Below are 22,988 nucleotides of genomic sequence, written 5' to 3'. Positions count from 1 at the left end.
TCATCATGGAACAGAATAGCACTGCGGCCACAAAGCTTTATCTTTCTCTCTGTGTGGATTGATTTAAGTCTTATTTGGGAGGGACTTGATGCAATCTGAGGGAATTGTCTGTGTGTGTGTGTGATGTAAATATTGGGACGCAGTCTGACGGTTATGCGTCCCAAATAGTACCCTAGTCCCTTTTTTAGCGCTCTACTTTTGACCACCGCCCATAGTGCCCTGGTCAAATGTAGTGCGTCATATCAGGAATAGGGTACTATTTGGGACGCATCCTGATGACGCTGCTCTCCAGCTGTAGTTTATCCCAAGGTAATAAAAATGGAACAAATCAACTCAGTAATCCCTCCTCAGATTGCCCATTGTTCTTGGAACCATGCAACAACAACAACAACAGATCTTCTTAGTATGCGCTGCAGTGATGTCAGAGCTGAAGAATCCAGCCGTCTGTAGATGTCTCTAATGTTGACGTGTGAGACCGAGGCAGAAACTGACCAATTATCTTGTCTTGCCTTCTCTAAAATGTCTCTACTGTTGCATTTCTATCCCAGGGTTTTAGCCTACACTAATTTCTATCCCAGGGTTTTAGCCTACACTAATTTCTATCCCAGGGTTTTAGCCTACATTCATTTCTATACCAGGGTTTTAGCCTACACCGGTGCTAGACCTAAATACTTTTGTGTTTCCACCCATGTGGCCTAAATGTGACATGTTTTTGACTGAGACTGAGGCATCGCCCCTTCACTTTAATTTCTTACTCACCCATTCTCTTCTCTTGTGCTTTTCCTTTACCAGGTTTCCCTGATTTTCCAGGGAGTCCTCAGCGATGGAGGTGCTACAATGCGATGGCTGTGACTTCCGTGCTGAGTCATATGACGACCTCAAGGCCCACATCCAGGATGTCCACACAGCCTTCCTGCAGCCCACGGACGTCGGAGACGGAGAGGGGGGCGGGAGTCCCTGCCAGTCCAGGTCAGACTCTCTTAACTCCCCCAGCCAGACAGAGGGGGAGGAGGAGGATGAGCAGAATGAATCTCCCCAAACTGAAACGGGTAAGGGCACTCCATCGACTGTGATGTGTATGGACAAATGATTATGATTCATTATTATGAATGATATAGGTATGTCTTATACTTTACATATTTATACTTTACATATTTATATTTCTTATACGTACATATTTTATATATTTATATAAAGATGCATATAATTATTAACGGAAAGATTGATTCAAGTTTTACACTGGTCTCTTTTTTTTCTTCTTTCTTTCCCACAGGCCACTGCTTCGAAACAGACTTTTCCAGCTCGAACCAAATGCCATACAACAAGTCAACAAACCAGTCCAACAAGTCAGCAAACCAGTTATTCCAGTGTAAGATCTGTGTCCGTTACTTTAGATCCAAATCTCTCTTGAGTAAACACACCAAGAAGGTACATGGAGCCACACTAAGTGGTGGGAGCTCACCAGCCTCCCAGGCGTCCAAACAGTCCAACTACAACATCCTTATCCATGATAGTCTTGGGAAAGTGTTCTCCTGCCAGTATTGTACATACAAGTCTCCACGCAAAGCCAGGATCCTGAAACACCAAAAGATGTATCATAAAGGGAAACTTCATCTGGACCCCCCAGAATCTCCGTCTGAGGCTGTTGAAGAATCTGAGGCATTGTCGTCTGAGGAACCCAGTGAGGAACTAGAAGAGGATGTGGTGGACCATGGCATCTTGGAGTCCATGGTTAAACCTCTGGGAAAGTCCAGGGGGAACCAGGTTCTTCGTGGTGAATGGTGTGATAACATGATGAAAAACAACAACATGGCGAAAAGGATCTCAGCCATCCACCCAGGTGGAGAAGGAGAGGGAAGCGCAGGCTCTTCTAAATCGGATTCCCCCTCTTCCCCAAGAAGCCCTCCTAACTCTAATATGGTTTCCAATGACCAGAGTGTTAATGAAGGCTCCTCAGTAGCCAACTGCTCAGTTTTCAAGCTCAGCAAGACCGCCTCTGGGATATCACCCTATCAGTATTCACAGATCCAATCGGTAGCGCCCAACAGCACAGGATCCTCCATTTTGTCTGAAAGGTCCACCTTCGTGATGTCTGATGTCTCCAACTCTGCCATAGAGATGGATTCAGGCATGCTGGATGACCCTAGGAGCACCTCTGAAGACGACGACGAACTGGGTGACGAGGATGACCCCAAATACACCGACCCGTTGTCAGCCGGTGATTCTGCTAAGCAGCTTCTGTCTGAGGAGGATAACAAGATGCTGGAGACTAAAGGGATACCGTTCAGAAGGTACATGAACAGGTTCCAATGTCCCTTCTGCTCTTTCCTCACCATGCATCGTAGAAGCATCTCCCGTCACATCGAAAACATACACCTGTCTGGTAAGACTACAGTGTACAAGTGTGACGTGTGCCCCTTCATCTGCACCAGCCCTCTCAAGTTAGGCACGCACAAGCAAAGCCACTCCTCAGACTGGGACACCATGGACTTGACCAGTGAAAGCCCAGGTCCTCAGAACGAGACTCCAGAACCAGTGAACGGAGGAAATGTTGCTGCTTCCAAAGTCAATGGGAAAAAGCTAAACAGTGTGCTAAATGACCTTAATCAGCAGAACCCTCACCGTTGTACTCTTTGTAGCTTCTCGACCACCACCCTGAAAGGTCTGAGGGTCCACCAGCAACACAAACACTCCTACTGTGACGAAATGCAAGCTGTCGTTCTGGAGGAGTCATCAAATGAGCAGCAGGACACTGAATTAGAAACTCTCTCCAATTCTCAGAGCTTTGTACAAAAAACCCAGACTTCGATTCTTGGACTTGGATCCAAAAAGCACTTAACTGGGAAAACAGCAAGAAAGTCCATCAACGACCTACCTTTGGATCTGTCTCCAGTCAAAAAGAGAACTAGGATTGATGAAATCGCCAACAACCTTCAGAGTAAGATCAGTCAACAACAGGAGGATCTGGTGATTAATCTGGAAGAAATTGATGATGAAGAGGAAGGAGAGCTCAACATTGATGAAGATGCGGGCAGAGACAAGGAGGAGAATGACAGCGATAGTAAAAATCATGGCTACGTTTACAACAAGCTTTACGAAGGCCGGGTGGGGAAAAGAAAAAGAACCCTTACGTCAAAGCTAAGAAACATTCCCATTGCGCTGACACTCTCTGAGGATGAGGACAACGACTCTGCTGATCCTAAAGCTGATTTCCAGGACCAGAGCAGCCAAGACAGCCGGGACACTTCTTTCCATGAGAACCTGGACTATTCAGAGGTCTCTGGGGTCGCACGCTTCTATTGCAAGCACTGTGACTACCACAACAAGTCAGCCCGCAGTGTAAGCACCCACTACCAGAGAATGCACCCTTATATCAAGTTTAGCTTTAGATACATCCTCGACCCCGAGGATCAGAGCGCAGTCTTCCGTTGCCTGGAGTGCTTCATCGAATACACCAACTTCAACGATCTTCACGATCACTACATGGATCACCACCCAGAAGCCAGCAATGTGCTGAACTTCAACCAGCCAGATCTGGTGTACATGTGCCGCTTCTGTTCGTACACAAGTCCAAACGTCAGGAGCTTGATGCCCCATTACCAAAGAATGCACCCTGAAGTTAAAATAAACAACGCTATGATCTTCTCAAGCTATGTGGTGGAACAGCAACACAAGGGTGCAGAATCTCAAACTCTGAGAGAAATATTAAACTCCGGTCCCAAGAGTTTCACCTGTAGCTCTTCCACTTCCACGCCCAAGTCCTCATCCAGTCCTGCCCACAAAAATGCTGCAAAGACGCAAGATACAACTGCAGAGACGGAAGCCCTGAAAGAGGGTGGTAACGTTGTGGTGTATGACTGTGAAGTGTGCTCCTTTGCTAGCCCTAACATGCACTCTGTTCTAGTTCACTATCAGAAGAAGCACCCAGAGCAGAAGGCCTCGTATTTCCGCATTCAGAAAACTATGAGGGTTATCACAGTTGATAGGCCACTGTCAGCAGGCAGCTCTTCCTACAATGTCAACATACCCACCCCTGTGAAGTCATCCAGCGCCACAATGCCATTTGGTACGGATGAGGAGATCTACTACTGTAAACATTGTGTTTACAGCAACCGCTCTGTTGTGGGTGTTCTTGTCCATTATCAAAAGAGACATCCAGAAATAAAAGTGACAGCGAAATACATCAAGCATGCCACTCCCACCCCTGGGTTGATGAAACTAATGGATGAGCTACAGATTGCACCTCCAAAGCAGTTCCTCAAACAGTTCAACAACAACGGATTCGATGGATCCAGTAATTCCCACGGTAGGGTTGGCACAGAGAAGGGAGAAGCAGAGATGCTCTTCTTCTGTCAGCACTGTGACTATGGGAACCGCACTGTAAAAGGAGTGCTGATTCACTACCAAAAGAAGCACAGGGACGCAAAGTCGAATGCTGACCTTGTACGCCGGCACACTGCAGTGGTCCGCAGTCAACGAGAACGAGCTCAGATGGGCCAGTCAGGCACTGCAGCCTCTGCCATTGCTCCTGCTGCTCCTGCTGAGATAGAGACGTCCTCCGAAACCCTTCGCTCTTTGAAGTGCAGGCACTGCTCTTATACATCTCCATACGTGTATGCCTTGAAGAAGCACCTGAAGAAGGATCATCCTACTGTGAAGGCCACAGCCATGACCATTTTACACTGGGCGTACCAAGATGGCATCCTGGAGGCTGGTTACCACTGTGAGTGGTGCATCTATTCCCACGGAGAACCCAACGGGCTGCTCTTGCATTACCAAAGACGGCACCCAGAGCACAACGTTGACTACACATACATGGCCAGCAAGCTGTGGGCAGGGCCTGATACTACTGCCTCCCAGCCGGGAGGGAACGCTGGGGACACTAAGCACTACCAATGCAGAGATTGTGCCTTCGAGGCTTGTTCCATCTGGGATATCACCAACCACTACCAAGCTGTCCACCCCTGGGCTGTCAAAGGGGATGAGTCTGTGCTACTGGACATCATCAAAGGTCAAAGGTCCCAAGTGACACTCCACCCGTCGATGGCTAAAGGACCACCTTTCACTTTTCTTCCGACTGAGCACGATGAAGGCTCACAGGATATCCCTACGCCACCTCAAGAACACCTCCAACACCATCCCAGGCTCTCCCACACAAGCAGCTCTATCTCAAACAGCCCGTACCAGTGCACTGTATGTCTGTCTGAGTATAACAGCCTACATGGACTTCTGACACACTATGGCAAGAAACACCCAGGCATGAAAGTCAAGGCGGCTGACTTCGCACAGGAAGCTGATATCAATCCAAGTTCGGTTTACAAGTGCCGCCACTGTCCGTATGTGAACTCACGCATCCATGGAGTTCTCACTCATTACCAGAAGAGGCATCCGTTGGTGAAGGTCACCGCGGAGGACTTCTCAGATGATATAGAGCAGGTTAAAGATATAACTGAAGTGGATGACAAGTGCAAAACCCAAAGACAGGGCTATGGTGCGTACAGGTGCAAAATGTGCCCTTACACTCATGGGACATTGGAGAAACTGAAAATTCACTACGAGAAATATCACAATCAGCCAGCTTCAGATATGTTCAAGACTCCCCACATGCAATATTCCACAGTGAAAGATGAGCCGGTGGCTGAATGCAGTGCCACGAGTCTATCGTCAGAGGTACAAGAGGTCAGCGAATTCGAACTCGCTCTCACCCAGTTCCCCATCAACAAAGGAGAGGCCCATGCTGTGTTTAGGTGTCAGCTCTGCAAGTACTTCTGCTCGACCAGAAAAGGCATAGCTCGACACTACCGCATCAAACACAACAATGTCAGAGCTCAGCCGGAAGGCAAGAACAATGTCTTCAAGTGTGCTCTCTGTTCGTACACCAATCCCATTCGCAAAGGCCTGGCGGCTCACTATCAGAAGCGTCATGACATTGATGCCTACTACACACATTGCCTGGCAGCCTCCAAGACGTTGACGGAGAAGCCCAGTAAAGTGGTGGTGCCCTTGGCGTCGGAGGCGGAAGGGTCGGAGCTGACTGAGGAGTTACGATTGGCCGTGGAGAGGAGAAAGTGTTCGCTCTGTGCTTTCCAGGCCTTCAGCAGGAAGAGCATAGTCTCCCACTACATCAAACGCCATCCAGGAGTCTTCCCCAAACGGCAACACTCCAGCAAACTCGGACGCTACTTCACTGTACTCTATGCCAAAGAACCGGAACCTATCGAAGAGGTGAACAAAGTGGTGGAGGTTGAACCGAAGCCCGAGCCAGAGGGAGAGGTTGCCGAGTGGCTGCCGTTCAAGTGTCTAAAATGCTTCCAGCTATCCTTCAGCACGGTCGATCTGCTCTCCATGCACTACAACGACCATCACAGTGGCAAGGACCTGAAGCGGGACTTCGTCATCCACCCCAGCCTTACGGAGGATGGGACGGAGACAGAGCTCTATCAGTGTGCCCACTGTGAGCTGAAATTCCTGGGCCTTCCTCTCCTCAGCACTCACCTGATGAACCATAACGAGGAGTTCCAGAAGAGGGCGATGAGGCAGGAGAGGAGGAGGCAGCTCCTTAGCAAGCAGAAGGCATCTGAGCCACCGGAGACAAAGGCTGAGAAGGTGAGTTGTACAGTTCAAGGACAAGTTATTTATCATCTCAGTAAAATACTAGTTGTGGTCAGAGACGAATGAGATAGGCATAATAAGCAAGACTATAGGGAGCGTTTATCTTAACTCTGCATTGTTGGAAAAGGACTCGTAAGTAAGCATTTCACTGTTAGTCTAAAATGTGATGGCTAAAATAGCAATGTTACCCATAGTATTGAATAACGAATATGAAATGTTTAAGTATTATTTTAAGAAATTTCATCAGCAATAGAAAATATAATTGCAACTTGTTTACAATTTTGTCTGACCCCCCCCCCCCCCCCCCGTTACCCCTGCCTTTTAGCTGGTGAACAATGCTGACAAAGCTCCGATCGGCTACAGGTGTAACTTCTGTGTGGAGGTCCACCCCACTCTCAGAGCCATCTGTAACCACCTGAGGAAACACGTCCAGTACGGGGAGGTCAAGGAGGGCCATGTCAAGGTAATGATGATCACATAGCCAAGGGTTTGGTAACATACGGGTGTCACACATACTCTTGACAAGTCTTACAGTGAATTATAACTGCATCATAATGCCTTCTACCTGCAGCTGCAGGCTCTAAGTATATATTTTTTTTATCAGTATTCAGTCACTAGTTCATTTTGACTGTAGAGTTAGTAGGTTTATTGCTTATATAAATGCTTTATATGCATATTATTAATGTACGTGCATTAAGATGGTTAAATACATTCTTACAAATAGAAGTATAATTTATTATTATGCGTGTTTTCATCCCATAACACATTTTAGCCCTTTTACCTCTCATTAAAACATGATCTCAGCTGAAACTGAAAGGTTACTTCTGAAGCTGCTTTTTAAATATTTAAAATCCCCCTAAAACGTATCTCTAAAAGCCACTGTGTCCCCCGTTTTCTTTGGTTCAGAGTCCGTCATGACTTCTGACTCCTAGCCCTCAGAAACCCCCACACTGCTGAGGTCGGTTTTTAGGGGACAGCAGGGTTCTGTTTTCAGTTTTGTTTATTGCAACGGAGGCCCCTGGGTAGACAGTCTGTCAACTTCCCCTGGAGAAAACAAGTGAGGTAGTCCCTCCCTCCCATTGCAGGGCAGGCAGGCACCTAGGTAGACAGTGTCACCTTCCCCTGGAAAAAACAAGTGAGGTAGTCCCTCCCTCCCGTGGCAGGGCAGGCAGGCAGGCACCTGGGTAGACAGTCTGTCAACTTCCCCTGGAGAAAACAAGTGAGGTAGTCCCTCCCTTCCATTGCAGGGCAGGCAGGGGAAAAAGAAGCCATAACTTTGAGTGCAGTGGATAACCGCTTGGACATTAGTATTCCACTGAGCTTGCCAGGGACTTGGCAAAGGGACGACAGGCCTGAAGATTTAAAGCCTCACCCAAAAAGGAAGCCAGATGAATGCCTGGTTGATTCTGCGGGCCATGCCACCCCAGGCCGTTGTAATGCTGTATACAGAAGATGGCATGGCTGAAGTCCTGTCAGAAAGAGAGCGAGAGAAGCCATCTCCATGATGGCACCAACTATTAGGACTAGAAAACTAAACTAAACCACTCTGGAAATTTGCCCCCAACTAAGTGTGGTGGAAATATTTTGAATATGAAGACAAAGTCAAATCAGAGAAATACAGCTTATAGCAAATATTTACACTGCATATTTGTTTCATATGAACATCTAGGCTATTACATGGTTCTGTACTAGTTTGTACTAGATCTCTTGCCATTTACATTGGCCCTGGCCTGTCCCCTAGCTCTCCCAGAGGGTGGGTGAGAATAGGCTGACGATGCAAGGCTGGCCAGCTCTGCGGACGCCCATCTTATTTATGGTCCTATGAAGTGCGGGGTCAGGTCCTTGAGCAGAAATAGTGAGCTTCCTGTAGGCCATAAAAAGCCACGTTGGTTGTCTGTTGGCCGTCATGTCAGTGTGAGAAAGCAAGAGAGAGAGGGAGAGTTTGCACGGGGCCTAGGACAGAAAACACTTTGTGCTGCCTTTCCCAGATCAAGGAAGTGGGACATGCAGACCAGGACAGACCGTGGTCTTATTCATTAGGCGCCAAACAACGGAAAACGGACTGAAACCGGGAGGGACTACATGGACTTGCCCAGTCAGAAATACTCATTTCTGTTTCCTGTTGCAAAGCATTTAAAAACTTTTTTTCTTTCAATGGGCCATTGAATATGTCTCAGGCTGTGATCTCTGGTCGCCTGGTCTCTGTCGTGGCGTCTTTAAGGTTAATGTCCACATAATCAACTACAGTCACAGGAGGGCAAAGTTACTCCTCTTTGGCTAATAATGAGGAAGGTCTGTTAAAAAACAGAACCTACTTTAACCATCACCAACTGTCAGATTAAAGAAACCACACAGAAGACCTGGTTAGTGTTAGTGGTAACAGCAGTAGTAAGAATTTAGTTGTTCATTATGTAGACCTTGGGAATTGGCTCTACTTTCACAGGGCGTTTTAAACGTTGACTAGAAAAACCAATCAGTTTCTTAAAGCCCTACTTTTACACCTAAACCATTTTGCTGTTCTCTACGGTATGTCTAATTTACTGTTCTCTACGGTATGTCTAATTTACTGTTCTCTACGGTATGTCTAATTTACTGTTCTCTACGGTATGTCTAATTTACTGTTCTCTACGGTATGTCTAATTTACTGTTCTCTACGGTATGTCTAATTTACTGTTCTCTACGGTATGTCTAATTTACTGTTCTCTACGGTATGTCTAATTTACTGTTCTCTACGGTATGTCTAATTTACTGTTCTCTACGGTATGTCTAATTTACTGTTCTCTACGGTATGTCTAATTTACTGTTCTCTACGGTATGTCTAATTTACTGTTCTCTACGGTATGTCTAATTTACTGTTCTCTACGGTATGTCTAATTTACTGTTCTCTACGGTATGTCTAATTTACTGTTCTCTACGGTATGTCTAATTTACTGTTCTCTACGGTATGTCTAATTTACTGTTCTCTACGGTATGTCTAATTTACTGTTCTCTACGGTATGTCTAATTTACTGTTCTCTACGGTATGTCTAATTTACTGTTCTCTACGGTATGTCTAATTTACTGTTCTCTACGGTATGTCTAATTTACTGTTCTCTACGGTATGTCTAATTTACTGTTCTCTACTGTATGTCTAATTTACTGTTCTCTACGGTATGTCTAATTTACTGTTCTCTACGGTATGTCTAATTTACTGTTCTCTACGGTATGTCTAATTTACTGTTCTCTACGGTATGTCTAATTTACTGTTCTCTACGGTATGTCTAATTTACTGTTCTCTACGGTATGTCTAATTTACTGTTCTCTACGGTATGTCTAATTTACTGTTCACTACAGCAGGGCTAGGCAATGGGCGGCCCGCGGGCCAAAACCGGCCTGCAAGTGATTTGTTCTTGGCTTGCAAAGTTTTTATACATTTTTTATTTTTTTTAACATTTGGTCAAAAAAGAGCAGGAATTCAGCAAGACATTAGTTTAATTTAGGAAATATGTTCCCAAGTATGTCCACAAATGAAAAAAAGAGACTTATGCGATCGTGTATCAATGTAGTCAAGGTAGGAAATAATTGTTATTTTCACATACAATATAGTTTTGGGCTTAGTTGCGGTCAATTTGCAGTGTAAAAATGTTTATGATTATGTTCCTACCCCCTGACCATCCACTCCGACAAAGAAAGGCCCGCGGCTGAATCTAGTTGGCTATCCCTGCTCTACAGTATGTCCATGCCAGTAGGGAGGTTATTCGAAATTAACTTCAATCACAGCTAGCAATATTGGTTTAAATAAAATTCAGGAATCAAATAACATATTCGACCATGATGGTGTGACTGACTAGGCTCAATCTCAAGTTCTGTACGCACCACGAGACTGTTAACCCAGTGAGCCAAAGCCTAAAGCAAGGTTAGTTTGGTAGAATGAATAGTTTGGAGTACATTAGTCAGGACGACCTGTTAACTGCCAAAGCATATGGAAATTATAAATAAATATAGCTGCTATAATGCTGTTCTCCCTCTGTCCTTCACCTCAGCAGGAAGTCACAGATGTACCATTGTCCACCATCCCGGGAGAGAACAGCATCACCAACGGAGAGGTGGAAGAGGTGACCGACAATTCCATCATGGAGACATCCCCCAAGGACATGACGATGGTTGCCGGGGATGCGGTTGCCATAGAAACAACGGAGATGTCAGTTGGAGAGGGGGTTGGGGTAGTGGCGCCCGTCGGCCAGCAGGTGAAGGAGAGGCTTGTTGGGGGACACCCGTGTGCTCAGTGCGACCGCGTCTTCATGTCGATGCAGGGGCTGAGGTCCCACGAGAGGAGCCACTCAGCCATGGCCATGTTCACCAGAGAGGACAAGTACAGCTGCCAGTATTGCCAGTTCGTCTCCCCCTTCAGACACAAGTAAGAGGACATAATATAGACTTAAAGAGATAATATAAATGATTGATTCACTGCTTGTCACACACACACACACCAAAGGGCATACAGTACATGTATATATCAGAGGCATTCTGGGATTTGGAGTTCACTTTCGTAGGCCCTCTGAATTGTTTAAGATTCTTAGATCCTCTAATGTCTTGGTGTGTGTGTGTATGGCTATGTTCTGTATGGCATTTACTCTACTGCACCTGTCTCCTTAGCTGTGATTTATTTCAACATTCTTTCTGGATGGAATGGAGCCTAAGTGCCAGTCTATTGGCGATTGACAATGACAGCAATAGAGAAGGAAAGAGCACAAACATATCTGGCACCAGGCTAGATGAAACACACATTGCCTCCCAATCTCACTCCAGTCCACTCCAGTGAGACACTGCAGGCATGGCAGTCATTTTGATTTGAATTTGTCTTCTTATCCAAAGCTGAAAGACTTCATCTTTGTTGAGCTCCATTGTGTAATCCCACTGTACTGCATGTGCCCTGACCCAGAAAGGAAATGCGTTCCCATGCCACCCAAGAGGCTTGGATGAAAACACACTAATATTCCCCAGATAGGTTCTATGTGGTTTGCAGTCAGACACAAAGAGATACACTAGGGATACAGGGACTGTGGTAGATGTTTTCCCCTACGGCCTCTGCTCAATAGTCATTGGAAATTGTGGTTTTGAAAAGGGAAGTAATATGAAAACAGATTCCCTCTGCTTCCCTGAAAGCATTCTGTTGTGATGTGTTGGAACATGTGTGAAGATATTTCTTTCTCTATATCTCTCTTTGTCTCCCTCTCTGTCTCTTCGCTCTGTCTGTCTCCCCTCTCTCTAACCCTCTTCCTCCTACTTCCTCTCTGTCTCCATCTCTTCAGTCTGGACAGACACGTGCAGTCCCACCATGGGCACCACAAGCCTTTCAGATGCAAGCTCTGTCCCTTTAAGTCTGCCTACCTGAGTCGCCTGAAGAGTCACCTACACAAAGCACACGCAGGTAGAAAACAACCACAACACACCTCACTGAGCTCTATACGACTACCTGAAACGGACAGTGTTCATGGGGGGGTCCGAAATAGAACTCTATTCCCTACACACCCACGTAAAGAAATACTATATTATACTATGGTGTAAATACTGTTTTTGCAGACAAAAATCTGCAAGAACACTACAGTGACTGCTGTATTATACTGTAGTATTTACTGTAGAATACTGTATTATACTGTAGTATTTACAGTTAACTATAGTATAAATTCTGTAGTAAAAGAAAACTGTAGTATATACTATAATAATTACTGTAGCGTTTTTGTGGACTGTACTATACTGTAGTATTTACTGTAGTGTTTTTGTGGACTGTACTATACTGTAGTATTTATCTGTAGTGTTTTTGTGGACTGTACTATACTGTAGCATTTACTGTAGTGTTTTTGTGGACTGTACTATACTGTAGTATTTACTGTAGTGTTTTTGTGGACTGTACTATACTGTAGTATTTACTGTAGTGTTTTTGTGGACTGTACTATACTGTAGTATTTATCTGTAGTGTTTTTGTGGACTGTACTATACTGTAGTATTTACTGTAGTGTTTTTATGGACTGTACTATACTGTAGTATTTATCTGTAGTGTTTTTGTGGACTGTACTATACTGTAGCATTTACTGTAGTGTTTTTGTGGACTGTACTATACTGTAGTATTTACTGTAGTGTTTTTGTGGACTGTACTATACTGTAGTATTTACTGTAGTGTTTTTGTGGACTGTACTATACTGTAGTATTTACTGTAGTGTTTTTGTGGACTGTACTATACTGCAGTATTTATCTGTAGTGTTTTTGTGGACTGTACTATACTGTAGTATTAACTGTAGTGTTTTTGTGGACTGTACTATACTGTAGTATTTACTGTAGTGTTTTTGTGGACTGTACTATACTGTAGTATTTATCTGTAGTGTTTTTGTGGACTGTACTATACTGTAGTATTTACTGTAGTGTTTTTGTGGACTGTACTTTACTGTAGTGTTTTTGTGGACTGTACTATACTGTAGTATTTACTGTAGTGTTTTTGTGGACTGTACTATACTGTAGTATTTACTGTAGTGTTTTTGTGGACTGTACTATACTGTAGTATTTACTGTAGTGTTTGTGTGGACTGTACTATACTGTAGTATTTATCTGTAGTGTTTTTGTGGACTGTACTATACTGTAGTATTTATCTGTAGTGTTTTTGTGGACTGTACTATACTGTAGTATTAACTGTAGTGTTTTTGTGGACTGTACTATACTGTAGTATTTACTGTAGTGTTTTTGTGGACTGTACTATACTGTAGTATTTATCTGTAGTGTTTTTGTGGACTGTACTATACTGTAGTATTTACTGTAGTGTTTTTGTGGACTGTATTATACTGTAGTATTTACTGTAGTGTTTTTGTGGACTGTACTATACTGTAGTATTTACTGTAGTGTTTTTGTGGACTGTACTATACTGTAGTATTTATCTGTAGTGTTTTTGTGGACTGTACTATACTGTAGTATTTACTGTAGTGTTTTTGTGGACTGTACTTTACTGTAGTGTTTTTGTGGACTGTACTATACTGTAGTATTTACTGTAGTGTTTTTGTGGACTGTACTATACTGTAGTATTTACTGTAGTGTTTTTGTGGACTGTACTATACTGTAGTATTTATCTGTAGTGTTTTTGTGGGCTGTACTAAACTGTAGTATTTACTGTAGTGTTTTTGTGGACAGTACTGTAGTATTTACTGTAGTGTTTTTGTGGACTGTACTATACTGTAGTATTTACTGTGGTGTTTTTGTGGACTGTACTGTAGTATTTACTGTAGTGTTTTTGTGGACTGTACTATACTGTAGTATTTACTGTAGTGTTTTTGTGGACTGTACTATACTGTAGCATTTACTGTAGTGTTTTTGTGGACTGTACTATACTGTAGTATTTACTGTAGTGTTTTTGTGGACTGTACTATACTGTAGTATTTACTGTAGTGTTTTTGTGGACTGTACTATACTGTAGTATTTACTGTAGTGTTTTTGTGGACTGTACTATACTGCAGTATTTATCTGTAGTGTTTTTGTGGACTCTACTATACTGTAGTATTAACTGTAGTGTTTTTGTGGACTGTACTATACTGTAGTATTTACTGTAGTGTTTTTGTGGACTGTACTATACTGTAGTATTTATCTGTAGTGTTTTTGTGGACTGTACTATACTGTAGTATTTACTGTAGTGTTTTTGTGGACTGTACTTTACTGTAGTGTTTTTGTGGACTGTACTATACTGTAGTATTTACTGTAGTGTTTTTGTGGACTGTACTATACTGTAGTATTTACTGTGGTGTTTTTGTGGACTGTACTGTAGTATTTACTGTAGTGTTTTTGTGGACTGTACTATACTGTAGTATTAACTGTAGTGTTTTTGTGGACTGTACTATACTGTAGTATTTATCTGTAGTGTTTTTGTGGACTGTACTATACTGTAGTATTTACTGTAGTGTTTTTGTGGACTGTACTATACTGTAGTATTTATCTGTAGTGTTTTTGTGGACTGTACTATACTGTAGTATTTACTGTAGTGTTTTTGTGGACTGTACTATACTGTAGTATTTACTGTAGTGTTTTTGTGGACTGTACTATACTGTAGTATTTACTGTAGTGTTTTTGTGGACTGTACTATACTGTAGTATTTATCTGTAGTGTTTTTGTGGACTGTACTATACTGTAGTATTTACTGTAGTGTTTTTGTGGACTGTACTTTACTGTAGTGTTTTTGTGGACTGTACTATACTGTAGTATTTACTGTAGTGTTTTTGTGGACTGTACTATACTGTAGTATTTACTGTAGTGTTTTTGTGGACTGTACTGTAGTATTTACTGTAGTGTTTTTGTGGACTGTACTATACTGTAGTATTTATCTGTAGTGTTTTTGTGGGCTGTACTATACTGTAGTATTTACTGTAGTGTTTTTGTGGACAGTACTGTAGTATTTACTGTAGTGTTTTTGTGGACTGTACTATACTGTAGTATTTACTGTGGTGTTTTTGTGGACTGTACTGTAGTATTTACTGTAGTGTTTTTGTGGACTGTACTATACTGTAGTATTTACTGTAGCGTTTTTGTGGACTGTACTATACTGTAGTATTTACTGTAGTGTTTTTGTGGACTGTACTATACTGTAGTATTTACTGTAGTGTTTTTGTGGACTGTACTATACTGTAGTGTTTTTGTTTAATTATCTTTGACATGGAAGTGGAGGCTTTCTCCTTCAGGAAACCTACTAAAACAGCACATTTTCCATAAGCTGTATAGGTAGGTAGTTAAGACTGGGATCTGAACGGATAATTCAGGGCTCCTGCTCTTTTCTATCACCTGTAGGGTGAACACGTTGGTCTTCACTTCGCATGTAGGTTTCTCACTCATGGGTGGCACAAATTATGAAATGGGGAGGGGATTTTTTTAAACCTTTATTTAACTAGGCAAGTCAGTTAAGAACAAATTCTTATTTTCAATGATGGCCTAGGAACAGTGGGTTAACTGCCTGGTCAGGGGCAGAACGACAGCTCAGGGATTTGAACTTGCAACCTTTCGGTTACTAGTCTGACGCTCTAACCACTAGGCTACCCGGTTTATGCAAAAAAGATACTGTAGTGTTTACTGTAGTTATATAAAAAAAAAGTGTTGCGTTTTTGCAGACTGTAGTGTTTTTGCGGACATTACTGTAGTATTTACTGCAGTCTTTTAAAAAAAATAATACTGTAGTATTTACTATAGTATTCTACAGTATACTACAACATTCCATAGTAAGTACTGCACATGATCAAGGGATACAACAGTATGTAGTATAGTATTCTACAGTATAATACAGTTTCCTATAGAATACTGTAGTATGTACTGTAGTATTCTATACTGTCCTTCACAAGCAAAAGAGTAGTAACTGCACATTTGGTCAAAAATGTGTTACTGACATTTTTGATACATTAAATGCATGCTTTATCATGTGGACAAATATTCTACCTCCATTGTGTTGTGTTATGGAGAGAATGGTGTGTCATGTTTTCAGTAACTGCAAAAACCAAGGAAACCAAGGGGGAAAAAAACAAGGAAAAAAGCACGCCAGTTACTGCCTTTGACCTTGGTGTCACCAATCTGCAGTGTGTACGGTTTACCTTGGTATTATTGATTCTTCTTTGCTGATACAAGTATCAAACTATATGAAACTGATAGCCACATACAAATAAATGTATGAACACAAGTTTGTGTTTAAAAAAAAAATCATAATGGAAATGTATTCCAGTGGGTGTAAGAAGCAAGAAGGCAGTAACTGCAGTCTAGGGTCAAAGGTCATGTCAGAGGTCAGAGTCAATATGAAAAAAAAAAGACCTTATAGTAAGACAACAGATTTTCAGTGATCTGCCAACTCATTTGGCTGGACAATTAAAACTTTAAAGCTATTTTTCCCAGTTACACTCAATGAGTAGTTATTGCTCTTTTACTTGGTAGGGCAGTATAGTAAACTGTAGTATTTTTTCATGTGGGTAGTGCATTACCTTTACAGGGCTGTGGTTAATAGTATAACAATTCAGACGCAACCCACGTGTACCTGCTGGTCCCAGATCTGTTCATGCTGCCAAACATGACTTAATAGGAGCTGGCTAAACAACACAAACTGATCTAGGACCAAGCTAGTGGGTTATTATTGTCCCCAGCTGTGTATTGGGGCTGTGGCCTAGTCTGAATGTATGACTTTACCAGAGCTGTTCGAGGATACTAAATCAACACTAATATCAGTAGTTTCTTAGATGTCCCCTATGGGAATATCTTAAACTCAGCCTGTCATTTAGTGCAAGGAATATCTGTCATACAAGTGGCTGCGGATTTGCTCTGTGTGTGATGTTGTTGGATATTTACTCCTATAGGCTGCACTGATGCAGCCAGGGAACCAACTCCAGAACAGAGGAATAGATATGATAGCCAATCATCACAAATGACAATGCGAGTACATAGAAGAATCATCTAAAAACTAGTCATGAATGTTGTCTCAGTTATGATGGGAAAAGAACACAGAAAGATGAGTCAACAACAATCAACAATTGCTTCAGATAATCGACTCCAAAGCAGAGCCATTTAACATTTGATTACATGTTGAAGGTGTTCTAACATGGTTTGTTAGTGGTGGTTTTCTTCAAAACGTCTTCTGTTGTTTACAGTATATTATACCACAGCAGTGTTGAAAACTTGTTTCTGATTTGTTGGAAGGGCATTCTAGAATGGGCATTTAAACCAGATTACAGGACAGTTGAAAAAGATTGGGTTTGGATTGCTGCCTTGGTAATGGATCATGTGTATGCGGTGGAATCCATAGCTTGTAGCATGTGAATGCTGCTTCTCTCGATAAGGTGCAAAAGTCATTGAAGGGTAGAGCAGTAGAAAATGAGTGTCAGCACCCCTCTTTTCAGGTCTGTTGGCTGCCAAAGGCACTGTGGCTCTGTCAGTCTAGCTGAAAGCTTTTGGCCTTACAATATAGTATCAAGCCAATCGATTTGCCCTTGAATAGATTCGGGGTTCTCATCATAAAAAGTGTCAAAAAAAGAAAATTGTCAGACGAGCGGCAGATTGTCGTGTCTTGAGCGACTCGGAGTCTAAAAACCGACTGGCGTGTTCGACTCCATACTAAGTTGGACAAAGCCGCTCTCAAAAGAGAGCCGCTCTGACCAACGTTTCTGCTACTTTGCCGAAGAGAGAGAGTCCTTTCTTTTACACTATCATAGTTTTTTTCTTTTTAGTTGTTTTTTTTACTGTGACTTTAATGAAATTATATTTAGGGATATATTATCATCAAACTGCAAAAGATACATGAAATATTGATATGATCTTTATTTATTCTTGACACATACAGGTGTCTTTGGGTCCTTGAGAATCTCTAACGGTTACATAAAACCCATGTTTTATTATGAGCCATTCTGACTCTGGGTTACTTTACTTGCTATTATTATTATTATTATTATTACTATTTTACAGGCGAGAACACCTATAAGTGCTTGTCCTGCCCCTTCTCCTCAATGACTATCAGCCAGCTGAAGGAGCACTCTCTGAGGGACCATGGGGAGGCCCTGACCCTCCCCAGGCTTCGTGCTGGCGCTACCACCCAGGGCCCCCAGACCAGGCCCCTCAGGCTGGGCTCAGACCCTCACCAGACACCCCTGACCTCTAACCTTGACGGTAAGAGCTCCATCTGTATTACCAAGCAGACTGAGATGGAAGACTTTTATTGATCGTAGATTGTTTTTAGTTTGATATTTTTTATACTTTTTTTTAACCAGGAAGGTAATTGCGATTAACATATCTTATTCAAATGAGCCCTAATTTATTCGCTGATATACCGTTTATTTTAGGATGTTTTCATATATAGACTGGCTTGCCAAAGTATACACCCCCTTGGAATTTTTCCTAGTTTGTTGCCTTATAACCGGGAATTAAAATGGATTTTTGGGGGGGTTTGTATCATTTGATTTACACAACATGCCTACCACTTTGAAGATGCAAAATATTTTTTCTTGTGAAACAAACAAGAAATAAGACAAAAAACAACATATAACTTGAGCGTGCATAACTAATCACCCCCCCAATACTCTTTAGAGTCACCATTTGCAGCAATTACAGCTGCAAGTCTCTTGGGGTATGTCTCTATAAGCTTGGCACATTTAGCCACTGGGATTTTTGCCCATTCTTCAAGGCAAAACTGCTCCAGCTACTTCAAGTTGGATGGGTTCCGCTGGTGTACAGCAATCTTTAAGTCATACCACAGATTCTCAATTGGATTGAGGTCTAGGCTTTGACTAGGCCATTCCAAGACATTTAAATGTTTCCCCTTAAACCACTTGAATGTTGCTTTAGTATGCTTAGGGTCTTTGTCCTGCTGGAAGGTAAACCTCCGTCCCAGTCTCAAATCTCTGGAAGACTGAAGCAGGTTTCCCGCAAGAATTTCCCTATATTTAGCACCATCCTTCATTCCTTCAATTCTGACCAGTTTCCCGGTCCCTGCCAATGAAAAACATCCCCGCAGCATGATGCTGCCAACACCATGATCCACTGTGGGGATGTTGTTCTTGGGGTGATGAGAGGTGTTTGGTTTGCGCCAGACATAGCATTTTCCTTGATGGCCAAAAAGTTCAATTTTAGTCTCATCTGACCAGACTACCTTCTTCCATATGTTTGGGAAGTCTCCCACATGCCTTTTGGCGAACACCAAACGTGTTTGCTTATTTTTTCCTTTAAGCAATGGCTTTTTTCTGGTCACTGTTCCGTAAAGCCCAGCTCTGTGGAGTGTACAGCTTAAAGTGATCTTATGGACAGATACTCTCATCTCCGCTGTGGAGCTCCTTCGGGGTTATCTTTGGTCTCTTTGTTGCCTCTCTGATTAATGCCCTCCTTGCCTGGTCCGTGAGTTTTGGTGGGTGGCCCTCTCTTGGCAGGTTTGTTGTGGTGCCATATTCTTTCCATTTTTTATAATGTGGTGCTCCCTGATCAGTACTTCTCCCTGACCTGTTTGGAAAGCTCCTTGGTCTTGGTGCCGCTTGCTTGGTGGTGCCCCTTGCTTAGTGGTGTTACAGACTCTGGGGCCTTTCAGAATAAGTGTATATATACTGAGATCATGTGACAGATCATGTGACACTTAGATTGTACACAGGTGGACTTTAACTAATTATGTGACTTCTGAAGGTAATTGGTGTCACCAGATCTTATTTAGTGGCTTCATAGCAAAGGGGGTGAATATATATGCACCCACCACTTTTCAGTTTTACATTTTTTTTAAACAAGTAATTTTTTTTTCATTTCACTTCACCAATTTGGACTAGTTTGTGTGTCCATTACATTAAATCCAAATAAAAATCTATTTAAATTACCAGTTGTGTAACGATCGTTGTGTGAAGGAGTGGACCAAAACGCAGCGTGCTAAGTGTTCATGATAAATGTAATACTCAAAACACTCGAACAAAATAACAAAGAGGGGAAAACCTAAACAGTCCTGTCAGGTGCAGACACTAAACAGAAAACAACTACCAACAAAACCCAAACGAAAAAGGACAACTTATATATGATCCCCAATCAGAGACAACGATAAGACAGCTGCCTCTGATTGGGAACCACACCAACATAGAAATAAAGAAACTAGAATGCCCACCCTAGTCACACCCTGGCCTAACCAAAATAGAGAATAAAAACCTCTCTATGTCCAGGGCGTGACAGGTTGTAGTGCAACAAAATAGGAAAAACGCCAAGGAGGTGAATACTTTTGCAAGGCACTGTACAGGAGAACTCCTTTTTTAAAATAGATTATCTCAGTCCTGTTTAAAGTGAACTCTGGGGTTAAAAAAAAACCCAGGAAGAACACTCCCCTTGCCTTTTGATTGAGGAGAGGCGAAGGTCAAGAGCCATGCATCCTCCGAAACAACGACTCTGCCAAGCCGCACTGCTTCTTAACTCACTGCTCACTTAACCCAGAAGCCAGCCAATGTGTCGAAGAAAACCCCGTACAACTGTCGACCGTGTCAGCGTGTATGCGCCCGGCCCGCCGCAGGAGGGGCAGTCTGACGGACAAATCTGGGTTTGGTGGATGCCTAGAGAACGCTACCTGCCCCAGTGTGTAGTGCCAACTGTAAAGTTTGGTGGAGGATGGCTTTTTCTTTGCAACTCTGCCTAGAATACAGACACTGGCCAGAGGAACTCTGCCTAGAAGGCCAGCATCCCTGGGTCACCTCTTCACTGTTGACATTGAAACTGATGTTTTGCATGTACTATTTAATGAAGCTGCCATTTGAGGACTTGTGAGGCATCTGTTTCTCAAACTAGACACTAATGTACTTGTCCTCTTGCTCAGTTGTGCACCGGGGCCTCCCACTCCTCTTTCTATTCTGGTTAGAGTGAGTTTGCACTATTCTGTGAAGAGGGTAGTACACAGCGTTGTACAATATCTTCAGTTTCTTGGCAATTTCTCTCAAGGAATAGCCTTCATTTCTCAGAACATAAATAGACTGACAAGTTTCAGAAATAAGTTATTTGTTTCTGGCCATTTTGAGCCTGTATTTGCCATTTTGAGCCTGTAATCGAATGGAATGAACAGCTTATGACGCTCTCCTAGCTTATACTGTAGATCACATATTGAAAACAAATAATCTGAACATTGTGTCAGTACAAAACTCTACGCATATTTTGGAATTTCTTTGCATCCTTGACAATCTCTAATCAATATCCAAAAAGAGCATACGTTTCTTTTGTGCCACTATTATGAGGGTTTATGTCAGGGGAAACAGTGTTGCAGTAGTCTAGTGCGTGGTTCTGGAATAATGACAAGAGAACCTGGGCAGCTTTGTGTTCACATTGCCCACAAAAAAAGGGAACAGGACTGTGGAATTCAAGCTAACCGAACTCAGACCACGTGAGATGGTCTCAGTTTGGTTCACTTCGGGGGCTCTTTTGAGGGGTCTGAGTTCTGTAGGAGTGTTCACACTGCACAAAAAATTAAGCGAACCGCCCTGAATTCACAAAAATTGTATGAAAAGGACCAAGTGTCAAAAAACACCCTTTACAAAAGGCCTCAAGTAGTAGTATTAATAGGTTTTATAGGTTTAATGCAATAATGGACTGAATTGTACACAAATGTACAACACAGTTAACATCAAATAGTACAATTCCTAAACAAACACAATATATACAGAACAATAATACTACAAACACAATATTTGGGGTTGGGTGCTGTTGACACAAATACACATTTTCAATTACAACCAGTACAAGCCTCATTCATTTCAAGTCTGTCGAGCATCATAACTCAGCAGGGCAGCCCTTCTCACCGCTAGGAGAAACACTGGGATAGGAGCTAACATATGGTCTCCTTCTGAAATCCCACGATTCACATTGTTAGACCTGATCAAACAGAATCCACCTTTCTTTTTGTGCCCATGACTGGTTCCAGGAGGTGTTAAACTAGCATGTCAGGTGCCTGGCCCTCCAACCGACCGCCCCGCTCTGTTCTAGAATGTTCTTGGCAGGTGTCATCTAGCTGCGGGCACAATGGAATGTTCCCTCTAGGTGGAAGTGGAACACCGAGAGCAGAGCAGAGAAGCACTGTGGAATGCAACCGCCATGTCACCCTTGGCTACAGCAGACCATTGAGGGGGAACAGAGCAGAACGTTAGCAGTTCTAAACGTTACAACTAGTGTTTGTGCTGTCTTGTAGTTAGGTGCAGGGTTTTCCTATGAAAGTTATTGACTGTTGAATATCTGTGGTCGTCATGATACTAGTGTAAAAATATTTCACTTGGCTGATCTCCTAAAGTCCCCAAGGAGTCTGCTGCTTCCTTCCTGCCTCACAGTGGTTCAGCACGGTTCAACAGCTCTTGGGCAGAACTATTGGCTTCTGTTACTACCATTTAAGAAGACAGATTACTACTTTCTCAAAGAATTTGACTTTACCTGCCATCTCATCTACATATTCACTGGCTTCGTCTTGCTACTGTGCTGAATGAGGCATTTTTCACATGCAGACATCCACTGTGGTTGTGGTGCCAATCACATGCACAGTTCTGGGATGGTACAGTACACACTAAAAACAAATGATTCTATATAGTGCCAAATAAGGGTTATTTGGCTTGTTACCACAGAGGATCCCTTTTTGGAGCTATATAGAACCTTTTTTGAAGATTATGTAAAGAAACATGTTCATAAGGTTCTAAATGGAACCTCTGTGGTGCTATAAAGAACCCTTTCCTAAGGTTCTATAAAGAACAATTAATAAAATGTTCTATATACAGTGGCAAGAAAAAGTATGGAACCCTTCGGAATGATCTGGATTTCTGCATGAATTGGTCATAAAATTAGATTGGATCTTCATCAAAGTTACAACAACAGACAAACACAGTGTGCTTAAACTAATAACACACAAATTATTGTATTTT

General features: G+C 42.6%; 1 protein-coding gene across 8 annotated transcripts in view; it reads left to right on the top strand.

Annotated features, from left to right (window-relative positions):
• Window positions 1-22,988, top strand: part of LOC110536958 (zinc finger protein 462) — a 71,136-nt gene that overhangs the window by 33,392 nt on the left and 14,756 nt on the right. For 3 of the 8 annotated variants that reach the window (XM_036936913.2, XM_036936914.2, XM_090191742.1), the window contains exons 2-7: window positions 793-1,049; window positions 1,274-6,606; window positions 6,938-7,075; window positions 10,635-11,008; window positions 11,904-12,022; window positions 18,052-18,252. In XM_036936913.2, coding sequence (XP_036792808.2) covers window positions 824-1,049; window positions 1,274-6,606; window positions 6,938-7,075; window positions 10,635-11,008; window positions 11,904-12,022; window positions 18,052-18,252 — 6,391 coding nt within the window. In that variant the 5' untranslated portion in view covers window positions 793-823. The remainder of the gene's footprint in view (window positions 1-792; window positions 1,050-1,273; window positions 6,607-6,937; window positions 7,076-10,634; window positions 11,009-11,903; window positions 12,023-18,051; window positions 18,253-22,988) is intronic. The other 5 variants (XM_090191744.1, XM_090191745.1, XM_036936916.2 and 2 more) reach the window with 3 other exon arrangements.

Source organism: Oncorhynchus mykiss, chromosome 12, assembly GCF_057628025.1.
Source record: "Oncorhynchus mykiss isolate SJ-2025 chromosome 12, ASM5762802v1, whole genome shotgun sequence".
Taxonomy (NCBI): Eukaryota; Metazoa; Chordata; class Actinopteri; order Salmoniformes; family Salmonidae; genus Oncorhynchus; species Oncorhynchus mykiss.
Note: the sequence above shows the minus strand (reverse complement) of the source record. Positions and strands in the feature narration are given on the sequence as shown.